Genomic DNA, 20,678 nt, shown 5'->3' with positions numbered 1-20,678 from the left:
AAACTTTGGATTTGGACACAACATTTGAGCCAGTCTTTTAAAGGTCTAGTTAAAGATAGGACAAGCAAGTAGCTAAATAGAGCAGGAAAGACACCTCTTGGTACTGTGCATCAAAAGGCCAAATACCCTATTATACTTTTACTATCACCAATGTTCTGACATCGGTTTTATACACAAACTGCATTCCTAATAGAACATTGTTTAACAATCAATGATGCTACAAAACAACATATTTACCTGAACAACCAGATTTGTTTTTTCGCTTTGATTATAGACTTGCAACCTAAGCTACAAAACCAACAAATACCAGTCTTAAACATGGTCAAGAAAGAAATATTTGAACTGAAACTTCAGCAAAATCTTCTTTTTTTGGGCAGACTGAGGAAGGCTTAGAGCTGCTTTTGATTTTTTATTGCTATGTCCACATAAGGGAGGGCTTCCTTTGATCACTGTCCAAGGGATTAGTCACTTAGGCAGGAAATAACTCTCTCCAATAGAAATGCATGCAGCAATAAAACCATTTTTACCAGACTTGGAAAGATTTAGAACTTCTGTCAGTTGTTTTTTTTTCTTAACTCGTTCTCATTAGGATGATTTCCCCTCACTTCCTATGCAAGAGAAAGAAAAGAGGGAAAGGAAAACATCCTAAAGGGTGACACAGCCAGCAATTCATTCGACAGACACGACAGGTTCCCTTTAAGCCTGCCATAACAACATGCATATTCAGTGCAGTCCTCTTCTGAGCTTCTCGGCTTTAACCAGACAAGGCGTGCCCTGACCACATCTACCCAGAAATCAGATATCAACAACAATGGCAGCAATGTGTTTAGCTAGAAGGAACCAGAACATCCAGCCCAGCATTGCCATAAAACGCCCCATGAAGTATTTATTCAGAGACTGAATGACAATATTAATTTGTTTATCCACAGTTTATTACTTTTTTTCTCTCATTTTACATTAAAACCTGATACACACTCCACCCCTACCTGCTATGCTCCATAAGTGCTTGTACATATATTATGTTAGACAAGCAGGACGATCACATAAAAAAAAAAAAAATAATAATAAAATAATAATAAAAGTGGTTAAAATTTCGACAAACAGAACGCACGTCAACATTATATAGATTACCTTGCTCAAGTCGGAAGCATAGAGAGCGTTTTGCAGCTTCTATTTCAGGAGATGGATTGTCCAGAACCTGCCTACACCACTCCATTGGGCTAAGGCTGGACTCAAATGACCTCTGCTTCTTAGGGGGAGACACATAAAGCCTAGAGAAATGAACAAAATAAAAAGAATCAAGTCAGATTAAAAGCCAATGACCTTCAAAAAGACATGCATGCCTGTGTTGCTTTTTTTATTAGGGGCAAATGTTGGACATGCTCTATACTTCCTAAAGTAGAACTTACTTCTCATGTGGCCCCTAGAAAGAAAAAAAGTCAGCTGACAAGGCTATAGTATTCTTTAAAGTCCAGGATTTCAAGGCCATCATCCTTTCCGTTGCCTTATTACTGAATACCCAAGGTTTTGTATGTTGTGCCCCCTGCTAGAAGGGTTTAGAAGTTCTCTCTCACTGAGCATAAACCCAACACATCCATCAATGTACTAATATCTATGACCAGTTTGGGGGCAAGTCAGAGTTTGCAGCTTTAACTCCCTAAACCAGGGTGTAACCTGAACTCCAGGCACAAAAACTTTCATCTAAAAATATTCCTTTAAAGCCACAAAAGAAATACATTCACTTTATGTTCACCAAATGTCTTTGCAAACCCCGACGTTACCTTGTAAAAAAGTAGTAGTGACGTCATTGTGCTGCAGAACTGTGGGAGGGACCCAGCAGGTCCACCTACTAAAGGTTGAGGGCAGGAGGTTAGGAGGATACAAGACCAGTCATCATGCACAAGGGGAAAGAGCATCAGTGACAGGACTTAAATTATAGGAAGCTCTTGCACAAAGAAAAGGTTTCATGCTGGATTCAGATCTGAATAAAATATGCAAAGCACACCCACAGTCAAGTACAAAACACACATGCCTCTTGTATTTAAACAATATTGGCTTATCCCAAAATTCAGCTTTAATGTGGAACTAAACCCTCCTATCCTTTATGGCCAGGGAAGCTGCCATTTTAGCCTTTGTTTGATCTGCAGTTGCCATGGTGATGCACATGTGATCAGTTATGACACCAAACATTTGATGATTTAACAGCTTGGTTTAGAGCACTAGCAAGTGTGATTAATCATTCACGGTATGCTTTGAATAGGTGGATAGTTCCACTTTAAGTGATGCCCCAACTCCTTACAAGGTGTCCTATTATCTGTGTAGGACAGGCTTGTATTTTTTTAGCTCACCTGGGTGTTGACAAACATTACAAAACAAATAATATGGAGTCAATACTCCTAGGAGTACTCCAACAAACATCAACAGATACCACCAGCCGAGGCCTATCTGAGAAAGGGGGAACAACAATCACATAGAAAACCATGCCTCCCTTTTTCCATACATTAATGCAACTATTCATGTTCAGGGATTTGCAGCCATACACAGATACCGGGGGGCAGTCGAATTGTACCAGGACGTTTGACTGCCCTCTAATGTCTGTGCAGTGTCTGTTACAGAAAACACTAGACACTGTTCTAATTTTGTGGAAGATTCACTTGAAGATGTTGGGTGTACCCTTATCAACTTTGTTGTTGCAAGCTGCTTTTCACCCGAAAAAACAAGGAATAGGGGCGCCTCTGAGAAGTTATCATAAAACACTTTATTTCAAACAAAATATCCACTCACATGAAGGTAGGAGAAGTCATGTACAGGAGCATGATGAGGGCTGAAGAGCTGAAAAATGCAGGACTGTAGGCAGAAGCTGTATCAATGTAGCTGAAGCACAATCAAGTCCAGGCAGGCAGGGGTGCAGATGGCTGAGCACATACACACATAGGTGTAATACAATGTCCCTGAAAGATGGTGTCAGTAGTCCAGTGGAAGAGGAAAGGATCAGTCCAATGATGGCAAAAATGTCAATAAAGAGAGGGAGAAGGACGTCCGGCCGGATGGCAGGGCTGCGCTGTATCTCCACAGCGATCGCACTGTCCCTGTGTGGTGAGGGGAGAGACACGGCCGTGTGTGTAGGATGGAAGCGAGGCTTGGAGAGCAGACACAGGCCGTCGCGCCGAGCCGTGACGTCATCAATATGCAACGCGTTTCCGAAATTGCTAGCTATAGATGGATGGAATAGTCACATTCCTTTTTCAAGCATCTTTTTTTCCCCATTTTTCAGCTCTTCAGCCCTCATCATGCTCCTGTACATGACTTCTCCTACCTTCATGTGAGTGGATATTTTGTTTGAAACAAAGTGTTTTATGATAACTTCTCAGAGGCGCCCCTATTCCTTGTTTTTTCTCAGCTATTGGAACTCGCTTTTGGTTTCTTGGTGGCTGCCCTGACAGACTGCGGTTTTATATTACCAGTGTACACATCTGTACATCCACATTCCTGGACAATTGGGTACTACATTGTAAGGTATCTGCATATTGCGCCTTGTTACTTGTTTAGTGCTTTTCACCCGAGGAGGCCCACTAGGAGAAGGAATTTAAAAAAGAAAAAAGGCAACATTATCTTCCGCGCAATATATTATCTGTGACCCAACATCTGGAGAGCACTTAGCTGTCATCAAAAACACAGGTCAAGTGCAATCTGTTTTTAGGTAGTAAAACACTTTTATTGTGCAGGTTTTGTAGATTTTACTGGTTTTATTGAACTCCAGCTAAACACAAAATAGAATAAAAAATATATAAAAATGTGAGCTGTCTTGATTGTCAGCCATTGTCTTTCTGTCATTTCTTTTGCCACACAGCAGAGTCTACAATTAGACCTTTGGTGTCCAACAAGCAAGCCACATTGGGACCCCTGACACTATGTGTGGCTTGCCATGTGCTGGACTGGGTCTGCCATCTGTTGGGAACAAGACAGGAGGTGGACTGCAAGGCTTTGAAATGCACAATGCATTTCAGCAGTTGGCACTGAAATAAAAACTGTATTGTCAAGCAGGGTTAAAAACACTGCCACCCAACCACCAAGGGGGACGTTAAATATCTCTACTATTGACCACCAGTGAGGGGGTACTAGTTATTTTTGCATCCACTGACCCCAATGCTGGGGGTTATGACTGCCAACAATACTTAATGTGTTATTGCAGCAGCCACTGACACCACCACTGGAAGTTTTGGATTGTGGCCATGGCCATTTATGGATTTTTTTTTTTTTTTTTTTTACATGCACACCTTCTCCTCTGTATACATCATGGTATGCTGCAAAATATGAAGCAGGACCGAGATTCTCAAACGTGATGGTGCATTACAGCCTATTCATTTTGAATGGCCTGCTATTGTGCAGCCTTCTTGAAGTGTTGGGGGCTGCACTTGAAATGGGCTATAATTTTCAAGTTGACAACCACTGGATGAGACATTGAGGAAGCAACAATAGATTGTTGAGGTCTCTCTCCTTCTGTCAGAATGTTACTTGCCAGGACATTTGATTGACCCTTAGTGCTGTTCCACCCTTTCCCAAATTGTTGCTAAACAGTGAATTAGAAGAAAGTGAAATGAGTGTTTGTTACCCCAACAATTCATATTCCTAATATGTTCACTGGGAAGCTCAGTGTGCTGCTGCTTCTCCTTCTCCTCCCCCTCCAAGCTCTTATGCAGCTGAAAACAGAGGGAATGTGAAAAAATAAATAGATAAATAAATAAAATGTAGAAAAATAGAAGATCTATACACATATATGTGTTTAAAGTGATATTAAAGTCTTGTTTTTTTGTTCTTTAAAATAACAAACATGTTATACATACCTGCTTTGTGCATACCTGGTTTTGCACAGAGCAGCCTGGATCTTCCTCTTTGGGGTCCCGCGCTGGCGCTCCTGGCCCCTCCCTCCAACTGGGTGCCCCCACAGCAAGCAGCTTGTTTTGGGTGGGCACCTAAGCAGGCATGCTCCTGACCCGCAGATCTGTGTGTCCATTTGAACACTGAGCCGTGACTCAGCCCTGACCCCTTGGTCTCCTGATTGGCTAACTGGCTGTGATTGACAGCAGTGGGAGCCAGTGGCTCCCGCTGCTGCCAAAAGCCAATCAGGAGCGCGAGTCCCCAGAGAGTCAAGGCTCTCATGGATATTGCTGGGTCGAGAGGGGGCTCAGGTAAGTATTAAGGGGGGGCTGCTGCACACAGACGGTTTTTTACCTTCATGCATGAAGGTAAATAACCTTGTGCCTTTACAACCACTTTAAAGTCCAACCCCAGGTTGCTCTCTCCTCCTATTCTTGGAGCATGCCCTCTAGTTTAAAAAATATTATAATAGACATATTCTTTTGCCCATGGATCTTCAATCTGGCCTCATCCCAAGTTCTTTTTTTCTCCAGCAGTGGCTGGCCCGAACGCTCCAGAGACCAGAGCCAATTAATAATATACTGAAGAGCAAGCTGCTCCAGATGAGCACATTAGCCATCCGTCCACAGCATAGCCAGGGTTTAGGTGAAGGTGCTAGCACAGCTCATCTGCAGACACGTAATCAAAAGACATCCGGAATTCACTGCAATACTTCCCCTCATGCAAAACACATCACAGACAGTGCGGGATATAGTACAAGTTGACGCGTTTTGCGCTGTGACAAGCACTTACTTATAACCAAATTCCGGATGGCTTTTGATTGTCCAATTAAAAATACAGTTCTGTTCCCTGCATCATTCTCCTATGCACCCTGACCAGATATAGCGGGGTGCTGGGGAGAGCTGCACCCCCCTAGATTTCAGATACACCCCCCTCAAATCCCAGACAGAGTAGACATCTAATTTGCTAGCTCTGCTGCCTCTCCACAAAGAAACAGGTTCTGCCCTCTATCGGGTAATCGCTGCTGTTTAGTCCAGCCATCCTCTCCCCCTCACAACTGTATGCTCTCCGGCAAGGAAGCAGTGAGTACTCCTTACTCTAAACCGATCTCCTTACCTGCTGGCACATCGCCTGGCCTAGGGAACACACTACTGCTCCCCGGACTCGTTCCTCTCACTCCAGGGCTGAACAGCAAGCAAAGAACTATCAATGCCACTCCATCAAAAGGCCCCTTGTTTCACTAGTGCTGCTACATCTCTTGGCACATGGGCCCCTGCACTGTGATCCTCCAGCGTCCTACCACTCCCTCCAGGAGTTAAAAGGAGAATATATATATATATATATTCTCCTTTTAACTCCTGGAGGGAGTGGTAGGACGCTGGAGGATCACAGTGCCGGGGCCCATGTGCCAAGAGATGTAGCAGCACTAATATATATATATATATATATATATATATATATATATATATATATATATATATATATATATATATATATATATATATATATATATATATATATATATAAAAATCTGTGAATAAATGACACGGCTGTGTGGGTGAACTTACACTTTAAGCAGTGGGATGGAAAAAAAAAAAAAAAATCACTCCTGCTCCCAGTTCATCCAAGCTGTTCTCTAACCTTGCTGTAGCTGCGATCGTCAGCTTTTGTGTTTTGTGATGGGGAAGATATTGGGTGCAGTTCTGCTTGGGGGGGGGGGGAGGGGGGGTGCATTCCCCGTTTCCAGGAGGACGACGACAACTGTCATTGGCCACTGCTAAAGCCAATCACAATCCTGCTAGCCCCATCCACCATCTGGAGGAAGATGACTCGCTTGGTTGCCACTACCAATCTCAGAAAGAAGATTTCACTGTGATTGAGAAAACCACAATAAGGTGACAGTTTGTGGAATTACTATTGAGCTTCTGGGAACTTTTGAAATTTTTCCTTGAACCTTTGCGTAGCTTACTACTGAACCCCTGCACCTCTGTGTCCCTTTAAGCCAAGACCAGTATTCAGCCCAATGCAAAAAATAAATAAATCACACCCAACTTTTGCTACGATGTGGCGCACCAACTTATGATCCTGCACACAGGCCCACTGCTTTCAGAAAATACCCCTGACCTGAGCTCATCCATTCCAGATGCTTGTGACATCTGGTTGCAGCAGGACGAGTGTGCCAGGACAGGTAGATGGGTCTCATCTCTGCTTCCTTTCACCGCTCTACATATCACGCATATCATAGATGAGAAGAGGGTACAGCGGTGGAGCAGTTGAGCAGGAGGGTACAGCGGTGGGGAAAATGAGCAGGAGGGGTTCAGAGGTGGGACAGAAGAGCAGGTGCGGCAGATGTGCAGGGAGGTTCAGTGGTGGAAGAGATGAGAAGGGGGTTCAGTGTTGGGGCAGATGAGAAGAGGGTTACAGTGGTGGGACAGATGAGCAAGGGGGTTCAGTGGTGGGACAGAAAAGCAGGGGGTAGAACAGTGGTGCAGATGTGAAAGGATGTGTATCGGATTGAAAGAGGAGCAGGGGGTTACAGTAGTGGGGCAGGAGAGCAGGGGGGTACAGAGGCGAGACAGATGTGCAGGAGGTGGGGCAGATGAGCAGATGGGTTCAGTGTTAGGACAGATGAGAAGGTGATTCAGTAGTGAGACAGAAGAGCATGGGGATAAGGCAGTGGAGCAGATGTGCAGGGAGGTACAGTGATGGGGCAGATGAGAAAAGGGGTACATTGATGGGGCAGATGTGCAGGAGGTACAGTGGTGGGAGGGATAAGAAGGGGGTTTAGTGGTGGGACAGAAAAGTAGGGTGGGGGGGGGTTTCAGTGTTGGGGCAGATGAAAAGATGTTTCAGCGGTAAAACAGAAGAGCAGGGATTTACAGTGTTGGGGCAGATGTGCAGGGGGTTACAGTGATCTGAGGTGTGAAGGTGCATGAATTGGGGCTGATCTGAGGCGTGAGAGTGCAGGATGTTAATTTCTCACTACTAAAAGTAGTTTACAGCATTTACTTTATTAAAAAAATCCTTTTACGTGATTGAGAGTGTGAAGTTGACATTTTTTGTTATAAAATCAGCACGCTCAATTTCTTTGAAAACATTTTTTGGGACACTGCTCAAAAGTTTGCCTACCCCTGGTCTATATAGTATGGCATTTAAAAACAAAAAGATGTTTTCTTGTTTTCTACAAATGCAGTTGGTCACATGCCCTGAAAGTGAAGCCAATCTGCAGGCCTTGTTCACAATGAATGTTGTTACTCACTTCTTGACCCACTTAGAGAAAAGGCTTTCTCAGGAAAAACATCAATAGCATGAATGTGCAGCATTGCAAAAAAAAAAAAAAAAAAACCCTCAATGAAAAGTAGGCTGCTCAGGTCAACAAAATGAATTTGTTAAATAAAACTACAGTTTCTAAAGATTATAGACAAAGAAAAGAAACAACTTGTCAAATATTCACACATAACATGCTACAATCTTTTTCTAACCCACACAAAATGTATTTAATGAAAAAGTAGCAAGTTCTTTTCAGACGCCCTTTAGCCTGGTAGGAATCAAAGTAAAAAAACACAACAAGAGATGTTACAATGCCATTGAATATAAGCATGAGTAATTTAACAGTTTACAGGAATGTCTGGGTGATGACGGATGAGATTACAAAACAGGAATAACGGCCCATTCAGACCTATCTTTCCATGGTATGCAGTTGCAGTGGGTGCATTTATATATGGTACTGTTCATCCTCATGGAGAATGCACCAAGGTTGTAGAAAGCAGCAGTTGTTTAAAGTATATGGAAACCCAATCTCTAAACTCCAATTTGTACTTTAAAGGGTTATTGTGATCAGGGTGGGTTTGATTTAAGTCACTAGTAAAATGGCTTGATTTAAATCATATTTTTTAAATAGCAACTGTCTCTGTTCTGCAGTGACTCCTCCTCTGAACCCGCTGTTGACTCACCGACAGTCCCGACCACTTTAATGGGATGGTTGGTGATGCGGCAGTGACACAACAAGGTGAGGGACATGGCAGCAGCAGGTGAGTGGATGCTGCCATGATGGATCTGAAATGACAGGTGCTCTTTAAATGTAAGGACTTATTCTCGCTGGTAGTTAGAATCTTTAATATTTGCAAACAAAATGAAGTTTTCCTATTTCGAATAATAACCTGTCAGGTTAATAAAATAGCGATATCAGAACCGATTCATACAGTTTGTATGTACATAGGTTTGTAAAACAATGTGATAAAGAAATATTCCTGAACTTTGGTTTATCTCATGGTTATTGTGAAATTGTGTGACTTCATCAATGCAGTGCATGTTATCTCAGCTCGCATTCATTGAATGAGTTTACCAAAAATGTGAATATTGCAGAATATACAGCCTCATGCTACATAACCAAGCTTAATTTCATGCTGAATAAACTAAATGAATAATGTATCTTAAATAGAAAACTATCTTTAGATAGATTTTTACTCTAAAAGCATCTTATTAAATATATTTTATTTACATCAAATTTATTTTTTTTTTTTTTAATAATTGATTGTTATCCCCCTGATTGTAATTTCAAAAGTATTTTTAATTTGTATTTTTTTAAAAACATCTTGTGATCCTGCAATGGAGGTCCTTGTTCAGGCACTTGTTGTTAGTGGATGGCTATGCTCTGCCTCCCAACTGCAGGAGCAGGGAACATCTTGCCATCTAGGCTATGAGGCTGCGAGTTTCTATTGATTTACACAGCGTAAGGAGACACAACTCTACTCCCTGCATGCAAGGGCAGCTCCACAAGATGCAGAGCAGCTCAGTGTACATTCTGTGAGGACTGAACAGGCAGGTAAGTGTATTTTTCAATTCTGAGAACCAGTGCTCAGGCAAATCTCTAAAAATAATAAACCGCACCAACCACGGTAGCTAGAACAAGCTTATCCCCCTGACCAAGTAGATAAATATTTAAAAAAAAAAAAAAAAAAAAAAAAAGTGCTTTTTTTTTTTTTCCTTTATCGAGAAGTGTATTTTATTGCAAAAGAGACATGGGGTGACCGTTTTGCAATAAAACCTGCCCTTTTGTCTTTATTTCTGCTTTAGGCTGGGTTCACACCTATGCAAATTGGATGCAGGTTTTCCCTGCATCCAATTCGCATAGCAGGACATTGTGACCGGCTCTCTATGGACCCGGTTCACACATTTCCGCAGCAGCTCCTGCACGATTTTCCTCCTGCACGGAGCCCTGTGCGTCTTTTGGTCCATTTCAGGTCCAAATTCAGCCAAACATTTGGGCTGAAATCGCACCCAAAACTGTGAATAGAGATGCACTGGACTCCTGCTGTGAGCAGCTGCGTGTTCAAGTGTAAACCCAGTCTCAAATTGATACTAAAGTTTCTAGGTTTTTTTCCCCATTAAAAATAACAAACTTGTTATACTTACCTGCACTGTGAAGTGGTTTTGAAGAGAGCAGCTTCGATCCTCTTCTCGGGTCTCTCTTTGGTGCTCCTGGCCCCTCCTTCCTGTTGAGTGCCCCCACAGAAAGCAGCTTGCTATGGGGGAACTCAGGCCACAGTTCCCATGTCCATTCAGACACAGAGCCCGGCCCCCTCTTTCTCCTCATTGGCTCACTGACTTTGACAGCAGCAGGAGCCAATAGCGCTGCACTGCTGTCTCAGCCAATGAGGAGGGGAGTCCCGGACAGCCGAGTCTCATGTAACATCGCTGGATCTGGATGGACCTCAAGTAAGTATCAAGGGGGGCTGCTGCACACAAAAGGCTTTTTATCTTAATGCACAGAATGCATTAAGATATAAAAAAACTTAAAAGTGGAGTTCCACCCACTTTTACAACTCTTCAGCATCCCTCACTAAACTGTGCACTGTAAACAAATTGGATATTTTTACTTTTTTTTTCTCAGCACCTACTGTATATCTGCTGTATTCATTTTTCACTTCCTCCTCTCTGGCTGTGGCCCATTGCATCATTTCCTGTTTGCAATGCCTTCTGGGAAGAGGCAGCAACTTCCTCTGACACTGCCATTGCTATGGAAACCTGACCTGAAACCTATTACACTGCTTGTGCTGCACTGAGCATGTGCGAGATCTGCAAGGATGAGATCCAGGAAGAAATACAGTCTGGCTTCAGATGCCCACACGTAAGATGGCCACGGCCTGCTGTAAGTTTATAAAATAACAAACTACTGCTATAAACTAACAAAACAGACCTTAGTTTACAGACTAACTTTACTAGAACACATTAAGCTTGTGTATTATAGGGGTATTTTTATTTAAAAATATAATTTCGACCGGAACACCACTTTAAGATATAAAAACTCTGTGCCTGGCCACATACAGAGGCCTAACATGCAGGGAGCGCCATCAGGTGTTCTAGGGGCATACATTTCTCAAATCTAAATTGACTACCAATTACACTTTTGTGAGGCACTGTAGTGGCATAGATGAGAACTGATGTGGCATGGATGAGCATGAATGGGGATGGATATGGCTGAGCCATAAATGTGGATAGCTGAGTATGACTGAGTATGGATGGGATGGCTGAGTACGTCTGGGTATCGCTGGGTATGGCTGAGCATGGATGGATAGATGAATATTGCTGAGTATGGATGGCTGAGCATGGATGGATGGATATTGCTGAGTATGGTTGGCTGAGCATGGATGGAGGAGTATGACAGAGGGATGGCTGAGCATGGATGGATAGAGTACTGCTGAGTATGGATGGCTGAGGATGGATGGATATTGCTGAGTATGGATGGCTGAGCATGGATGGATGAGTAGGACAGAGGGATGGCTGAGCATAGATGGATGGATGGATGAGGCTGCTATGGGCACAGATCAGTGCTGTGGGCACTACAGATCCAGCCCACAGCGCTGCTGCAACTGATCTCTCCCCTCACACTGTACTGATCGGTACAGAGAGGGCAGAGAGGAACCGGACATGACGCCGGTTTGTTTACAAGTGATCGCTCCGTCATTTAACAGAGCGATCACGAGGTAAACTGCTGCTATCAGCAGCCTTTTACTGTAATCCGTGATGCCCTGGGTCTTCTGGACCCGGTGGTCACGGATACTCCCATGTGTGCGCCCCAGGGCGCGATTCTGGGAGGTTGTCAATGTACACCCTCCCAGAGTTATCGAGCCGCGCTGTAGCCATCATTCTGCTGTGGTTAATAGACACAAATTTTTCATTCCTTATTGCAGTGTTTCTCAACTCCAGTCCTCCAGTGCCCTAACAGGTCATGTTTTCAGGCTCACCATTATTTTGCACAGGTGATTTAATCAGTTTCAATTACCACAGCCGTTTCATCTGAAGGAAATTCTGAAAATATGACCTGTTGGGACGCCTTGAGGACTGAAACACTGCCTTATTATATAATTAACCTCATTCTGCACATGTTGGTGGGTTTACCGCCAACCACCTCTTCTCTATCAGTTTCCGTGCCAGAAAAAGGCATCTAATTATTGCCGTTTGTCTACCCCAGTGTTTCTCAACTCCAGTCCTCAAGGTGCCCAAACAGGTCATGTTTTCAGGATTTCCCTTAGATGAAACAGCTGTGGTAATTACTAAGTCAGTGAAACTAATCAAATCACCTGTGCAAAATAATGGAAAGCCTGAAAACATGACCTGTTGGGGTGCCTTGAGGACTGGAGCTGAGAAACACTGGTCTACCCCGTATGTTATTATCTTCCATATAGCCCAATATACATATCTTTGGGTCTAAATCAAGAGTTATTCCAAATACTGTAGTTATTGTACCGATAACTTCTCTCCAGTATCCATTTAAACTTTGGACATCTCCACATCATTTGAATTAGATCTTCCTTTAGATCCCTATATTGTGGGCATCCGACCTCCACCCACATAGGAATAGGAATGAGGTGTCTCATATGCCCTATGCAGCAACAGTAGATGTGACACTGTCTGTGATGGCGATAGGGTACTTAATGGACCTATTTTCAAAATGCGTTTCCCCTGCTGATTTATTATATCCCCCAGATCTTCCACCCATCCCTTCCCGCAGGGAAGCTCCTTGTTCTCCCTTATAACCACCATCACGTATACGGTCATATAGGAATGAGATCAAACCCCTGGACGTATCAGTATGGATTACTTTCTGAACAATAATCACCTCACTCCACTCGCCTCTTTAGAAATTGGGTCCCTAAAGCAGGTCTAATAAAAAAAAAGAAGAAGAAAGAAGAAAGAAGAAAGAAGAAAGAAGAAAGAAGAAAGAAGAAAGAAGAAAGAAGAAAGAAGAAAGAAGAAAGAAGAAAGAAGAAAGAAGAAAGAAGAAAGAAGAAAGAAGAAAGAAGAAAGAAGAAAGAAGAAAGAAGAAAGAAGAAAGAAGAAAGAAGAAAGAAGAAAGAAAGAAGAAGGAAGAAGAAGGAAGAAGGAAGAACTGATTTGGTATATTGGATTCCACCTTGAGTTCCTGGAATGATTTAAAAGATATCTACCTTATATAATTGAGAAAGATGAGCAAGACATCTCTCCCAGTCCCTACTTTTCTATACATTGAGTAGTTCCTACACACCACCTTAAGGCAATAGGAAGCTTTAACAAAAATTTGGCAGACTTATTCAGATATCTAAATATATTCTATTGACATTTGCCTCTTATGCACAAATGGGTTGATCTACTAAACAAAACCACCAGAATAATTTGACTGTGCCCAGTCTGCTTTAGAGTAAGCGCCGGTTCACATTAGAAGCGGCACGACTTGCAGGTCGCCTCACCGAGGCGACCTGCACACGACTGCCGCGGCGACTTGCAAGACGACTTCTGTATAGAAGTCTATGCAAGTCACCCCCAAAGTAGTACAGGAACCTTTCTTCTAAGTCGGAGCGACTTGCGTCGCTCCGATTAGAACGGTTCCATTGTACAGAACGGGAGGCGACTTGTCAGGCAGCTAGGTCGCCTGACAAGTCGCCCCCGTGTGAACCGGCTCTAAACCTGTTACAAATATGGGCAATTCAAATGTGTAAAATATGAAAAAAAAAAAAAACCCACACACCACACAAGGTTTTTGTAATAACCTTTGCCATGAAATCTAAATATGTTCAAATTCAAATATTACAGGACTAGGAGCACCACTTATAAAATAAATGAGTGGCTTCTTCATTGCTAAAGACGTTGCCAACAGAACCTTCAAATGAGGGACTTTTCTTACTGAAAACTTCAGCAATTGTCCTTCACATATTTTTAGCACTGAATTTTCAAAATGAAAACAGCACCATGAATGAAGTAGACTTTTGTATACTTCAAATAAAGTTTGTACAAAAATAAATAAATAAATAAATAAAAAGGAAGCCATGTGATGCTCCGAATTGTGCACTACACTGCCCCCTACTGCAGTCTGGAATGGACAGCTGTCAAAGAGGTAAAGTGCACTGGCAGCTGCCTGTTCTAGTGAAATCAGTTTTCAATGCACCCAATAAGTGGTGCGATATTAAAAAGATTTTTTTTTTTCCCTGCAGGAGCCTGCAGAGCATTGCACTTCTTATCAATGGATTACAGACGCAATATCAGGTTCCTGCAGACAAGCCCTGCAGCTTTCTGCCTCTACCTGTAGGGCTTTAGAATGAACCAGGAAGGCACTTAGCACACTCGCAGTTCATTGAGTACTACAATCCATCTGCCATGGTGTAAGATGAGACTTGTAGTTTTCTCATTCCCAGATTCCCATGAATGAATGATGCAGCATGTGTGGAGAGAGGAACCCATTGGAGGTGGGGCTGAGATCAGGAGGGGATGCTGGAGAATGTTACACATTACACCCTAAACATGGGTGTAAAGTGTAACATGCTGTAGAACGCGCGTCATCAGGAAGTGGGCCCAGTGACGCATGCTCTAGCGTGAAATACATAGAGACCTACTTGATGCAAATTGATATATGCAGTGGAGAGATGTTATAAGGTGAAGATGCCTACATTTGTATACCTACAAAGTGAATTGGGATCCTGCTTCTGCCATATACAATTGCTTTGTTTTAAAAGGTAAGTTTAACACAATGTGCTAGTATGCAATGCATACTTGCACATTATGCCTTTACAAAAAAAAATTTTTTAAAAAGAGATTATTTATATATAATATCGCTCTCTTTTTTTTTTTTGTAAAAGGCATAATGTGCAAGTATGCATCGCATACTAGCACATTGTGTTAAACTTACCTTAAAACAAAGCTCTTCCAGCTTCAAGATGTCAGTGCTGCAGGCGCTCTCATCTTCATCAGTTTTGCTTCTGGGTTCGTGGACTCAAGATCTCTGACAGGCCTGGGCCTCGGTGTTGTCACTCCCACAAATGCCCATGGGAGCCACTGTTCACGACACAGGGCTCCGAAGAAACAGCACAGCTGGTCGTTCCTTAAGAGCGCATTCACCAGTGATGTCACTGGCTGCATGTACACTAAATACCTCCTAAACGGTGCATGTATAGGAGATATTTACAGTACCTATAGGTAAAAGCAAGAGATGGAAGTTTACTTCCACTTTAAAATGCCAGCACAGCGCTGGATCCTGAGACAGGTGAGTGTATGTCTATTAAAAGTCAGAAGCTACAGGTTTTTGTAGCTGCTGACTTAATTTCCATAAATATGACTTGAGCTTGGTTCGCTTGGCAGGTAAAAGGACGAAAATAAATTTAAAAAACACATTTGCTGATGTATTAAAGCAATCCAAGTACTTGAATATGACCTGGTATCAGCCTCTTGCAGTCCATGTACAACAGGGCTGGAGTGTGAGAGAAATAAGCAGTACAAGGAGAAAATCAGTTCATGTGTTGACAAGGAGCATTCTGATAGGAGGAGAAAGCAGAGTGACAGACAGATTAGCTCATTATTATGCTGCTAGGGGCAGCAGATCCAGGACAACGCAAGTTCAGGAAGTAGTAGGTTTAATGATGCTGGCCATCAGCTTGAGGACATCTAGTGGCCATCAGTTTGAGGACAAAATGTACTGTGACGGGAAATCTCTACATTAAAAAGGGAATGTAAAGGTTTGTGTTTTTTCACCTTAATGCATCCCATCCTTCTCTCTGCTAGGGGGTTCTCGGCTGTTGATTGGATAGATTGATAGCAGCGCAGCCATTGGCTCCCACTGCTGTCAATCAAATCCAATGACGCTGCTCTATGGACGCCGAAATGTTGGACTCGGGAGCGTGCCTGCAAGGTAACCCCCCAGGAGAGCGCTTCTCTCAGGGAGTTATCTGATGCGGGGAGGAGTCGAGAGAGCCGCCGAGGGACCCCTGCGGACCAGGATCGGGGCAAGTATGACATGTTTGTTATAAGAAAAAAAAAAAAAAAATACCTTTAGTGTCACTTTAAAGATGAATATTTCAGCAAAAGTGTTTTTTTCTTCCCCCTAATCTTTAAGCCCAGGTTCACATTGACAGCGGGAATGAAATTGTGCGAGTTCAACTGAGTGTGCACGATTTCATTCCCGCATGTCAGTCCCGACTTTGGGGGCCATTTCGGAGACATCTGTGCACGTTTCCGCACAGATGTCTATTGAAATCTCACCCCAAAGTCGCCAAAAGTAGTGCAGAAACTACTTTTGGGAATCGGTGTGGCGCCATAAATGCGGCATTGCATTCAGACGTTGCCATTGCCAGCAATAGCTGCCGATTTGGCATGTCAAATCGCTGCAATGTGAACCAGGGCTTAAACAGCAATTTGTTTTAAGATTTGTATTTTTGGTTAGAATTCTGCTTTATGTAATTAGAGCAACATGGCAACCAGGTAGCCAGTACTATCAAATGGAGAGTTTTGTAATGGCAGCCAACATATGATTTTCAGTATAGGTTTCCTTTAAGCTGAATTATCACACAAAATTGTCACTAATATTTATATTACCAGTTTTGATTAGTACTGATTTTCCAGGAATTAGAAAACACTGACGCGTTTTAATACACATGCATTTCCACCGAAAGTCAACGAAAAAGCATATCAATGCAAGTAAAAGCATACTTGAACCCACGTTGATGTGTATTTTTATGCACATTGAAGTAGGATCATTGCACACTGCAACATGGTTGCACTAGATGGACTTGTGTTTTTTTTTTTTTCAACCTGACCAACTATGTAACAATGTGTGGTTTTATGCATTTCTATTCACTCCAATGGAATATGCATGCACCTAAAAACAAGGAGGGGTGAATCCAGCTTTACTAAATCCCCAAATAAAGGCTATGTTGTCCTTAGTCTATGCCACTGTTCCAGCTCTAGTCATCAGAATGTCCATTGCACAGAGTAAAGCACAGCCTGTGCACAAAGAAATAAGGGGCTGTCATAGGTGACCCCCTAAAACAATGCTAGGTTTCCTGGCTACCAAGCTGACCCTCTAAACCCTATGACACAGAATTGGAATAAGTATGCAACCAGAACTACTGACATGCTTATTTACAGATCGGAGACTGAGAATCTGCACAACAGTCAGACAAGCAGCATTTTATAGAGGGGCAATACATGTAACCCCTGTATTTTTTCTTTATCCATGGGTTATTTTCTATAAAGGGCACCCATTTCATGACAAATCTGGAAAAACATTCCTGCTCTCCACACACTGATATGAGGGAAAGTGGCTGGAAGGAATACTGCATGGCACTGAGCACAGGCTATGAGTAGAATAGAAAGCAGTGTATTCCGTAGTACCATATAGGAGGGTACACTGCATAGGACCATAGAGGTGGCGTGATACAAAACAAAACACCCACAATCTCTACCCGCCAATCCGACGCAACATGCCACACAAACTGATGACGCTGTGCCATTCAAAAAAAAAAAAAAAAAAAAATTAAACCTGTACATAAAAGGTGACAAAGACATGACACCCTCATAGCAGGTTCCCAGCCTTAAATAAGTGAGGATTTAAGCAAGCAAATAAATCCAGCCAACGCTCAAGGATATTCCAAATCCTATTGCCTGGAACAGATTGCATGTCTGCTGCCAATATCCGAGCAATGACAGACTAAATCCTCTTTGGCTAATCAAGGCCTTTCATATTGGTAATGACAGCTCAGTCCTACAGTACATCATAATGGTCAATCACCGCATCCATCCATATGCTACCAGTAGCATCAGAATGTCAATCAAAAAAATCCCAGTCCAACTAGCACATTAGAATCATCACATACCAGTCCTACTAGTACATCAAATTGTCAATCAAAAAATCCCAGTCCTACTGGTACATTGGAATGTCAATCAAAACATCCCAGTCTTACTGGTACATTGGAATGACAACCAACACATTCTAGTCTTGACTGTGATGGGTTGATAGACATTTTGAAGTCACATCAGAATTAACACGTCCCAGTACATGGGAAAGTCAACCAATCTATACCAGTCCTCCCAGTGCGTCAGAACCGTCATCCTCATCCCGCTCCTCCCAGTGCGTCAGAACCGTCATCCTCATCCCGCTCCTCCCAGTGCGTCAGAACCGTCATCCTCATCCCGCTCCTCCCAGTGCGTCAGAACCGTCATCCTCATCCCGCTCCTCCCAGTGCGTCAGAACCGTCATCCTCATCCCGCTCCTCCCAGTGCGTCAGAACCGTCATCCTCATCCCGCTCCTCCCAGTGCGTCAGAACCGTCATCCTCATCCCGCTCCTCCCAGTGCGTCAGAACCGTCATCCTCATCCCGCTCCTCCCAGTGCGTCAGAACCGTCATCCTCATCCCGCTCCTCCCAGTGCGTCAGAACCGTCATCCTCATCCCGCTCCTCCCAGTGCGTCAGAACCGTCATCCTCATCCCGCTCCTCCCAGTGCGTCAGAACCGTCATCCTCATCCCGCTCCTCCCAGTGCGTCAGAACCGTCATCCTCATCCCGGTCGTCCCAGTGCGTCAGAACCGTCATCCTCATCCCGGTCGTCCCAGTGCGTCAGAACCGTCATCCTCATCCCGGTCGTCCCAGTGCGTCAGAACCGTCATCCTCATCCCGGTCGTCCCAGTGCGTCAGAACCGTCATCCTCATCCCGGTCGTCCCAGTGCGTCAGAACCGTCATCCTCATCCCGGTCGTCCCAGTGCGTCAGAACCGTCATCCTCATCCCGGTCGTCCCAGTGCGTCAGAACCGTCATCCTCATCCCGGTCGTCCCAGTGCGTCAGAACCGTCATCCTCATCCCGGTCGTCCCAGTGCGTCAGAACCGTCATCCTCATCCCGGTCGTCCCAGTGCGTCAGAACCGTCATCCTCATCCCGGTCGCCCCAGTGCGTCAGAACCGTCATCCTCATCCCGGTCGCCCCAGTGCGTCAGAACCGTCATCCTCATCCCGGTCCTCCCAGTGCGTCAGAACCGTCATCCTCATCCCCGTCGTCCCAGTACGTCAGAACCGTCATCCTCATCCCGGTCGTCCCAGTACGTCAGAACCGTCATCCTCATCCCGGTCGTCCCAGTACGTCAGAACCGTCATCCTCATCCCGGTCCTCCCAGTGCGTCAGAACTGTCATCCTCATCCCGGTCCTCCCAGTACGTCAGAACCGTCATCCTCATCCCGGTCGTCCCAGTGCGTCAGAACCGTCATCCTCATCCCGGTCGTCCCAGTACGTCAGAACCGTCATGCTCATCCCGGTCGCCCCAGTACGTCAGAACCGTCATCCTCATCCCGGTCGCCCCAGTACATCAGAACCGTCATCCTCATCCCGGTCGTCCCAGTACGTCAGAACCGTCACCTCCCAGTAAATGAGAAGCGTCCCCTGTTATTGTGGAAGGCCCCCCTCCTGATGGTGGAGCCCAGTGATCAGCATTCAAGACATGCATCTCCTGAGTCCAGCCAACCTGTTCCCTCGAAGGGGAGCAGTGCTGGTAGACAATGGCAGCACCCCTCATCCATCCATGATTACCAGCTATCCTCGTCTTCATAGCAGTCCTCCAGGTCCAGGATGTCCACTTCATCTAGGATGGTGTTCCCGGGGGACGGGCAGGCCAGCCTGCTGTTGTAGTATCCCAGGGACGGATCTGATGGGTAGAGGCTCCCGCAGAGTAGAGTGGGTACAGGGCTGGGCAGGCAGAGTGCGGCGGGTCGGGTGAGCAGGCAGGGCTGATGCATTGCGGGAGGAGGCTGCAGCAGGTGCGGGCTGGCGGTGCAGTTACTGACGGCGCTGGCTCTGTTCCGGAGCTGCTCGTTCTGTTTCTCCAGCTTCCTCACCAGTTCCTGCAGCTTCTTCACCTCCAACTCAGCGTTCACCACCAGCCCATTGGTGGCCCCCGAGGCGCACTTCACCTCCGCCATCATCTCCCAGTCCCAGCCCGCTACCACCCTCCGACTCTCTCCTCTCCGCTCCTCTATGACCGCCTCACTCAGGGATGGCTGCTGTGTACAAGCTGCATCCTCCTGTCAGCGCTAATACTATGAATGTGATCTCCGGGCTCCCTCCCACCACACACCGAGAGAGGGGGCTACAAACACACAATGGAACAAAGAGATCCGGGGACACACCGACCGTCCACTGACACCCTCATCTATTACTACACCGAGGAGGGTGGAGTCATCCCCTTCAATCCTATCCTCTTCATTATACACACCCAATGGCCAATTATACTCTAACCACACATATCACATGGGAAACATCACTAGTGTTAATATCATTGTAATATCACATTGGAAACATAATATCCCTATATGACATTGTAAACATCCCTATATCACATTGTAAACATCCCTATATGACATTGTAAATATCCCTATATCACATTGTAAACATCCCTATATGACATTGTAAATATCCCTATACCACATTGTAAACATCCCTATATGACATTGTAAATATCCTTATATCACATTGTAAACATCCCTATATGACATTGTAAATATCCCTATA

The 20,678-nt window shown here is 44.3% G+C and overlaps 1 protein-coding gene across 2 annotated transcripts in view; it reads right to left on the bottom strand.

Annotated features, from left to right (window-relative positions):
* SLAIN1 (SLAIN motif family member 1) overlaps positions 1–20,368 on the bottom strand; it is a 116,282-nt gene extending 95,914 nt beyond the window's left edge. The window contains exons 1-2 of one of the 2 annotated variants that reach the window (XM_073614349.1): positions 19,701–20,368; positions 1,132–1,271 (exon numbers count right to left, since the gene is read on the bottom strand). In XM_073614349.1, coding sequence (XP_073470450.1) covers positions 1,132–1,271; positions 19,701–20,092 — 532 coding nt within the window. In that variant the 5' untranslated portion in view covers positions 20,093–20,368. The remainder of the gene's footprint in view (positions 1–1,131; positions 1,272–19,700) is intronic. The other variant, XM_073614348.1, reaches the window with a different exon arrangement.
* Positions 20,369–20,678: the final 310 nt, after the last annotated feature.

Source organism: Aquarana catesbeiana, linkage group LG02 (assembly GCF_042186555.1).
Source record: "Aquarana catesbeiana isolate 2022-GZ linkage group LG02, ASM4218655v1, whole genome shotgun sequence".
Classification (NCBI taxonomy): Eukaryota; Metazoa; Chordata; class Amphibia; order Anura; family Ranidae; genus Aquarana; species Aquarana catesbeiana.
The sequence above is the reverse complement of the archived record's forward strand: the minus strand, read 5'-3'. Positions and strand labels throughout refer to the sequence as shown.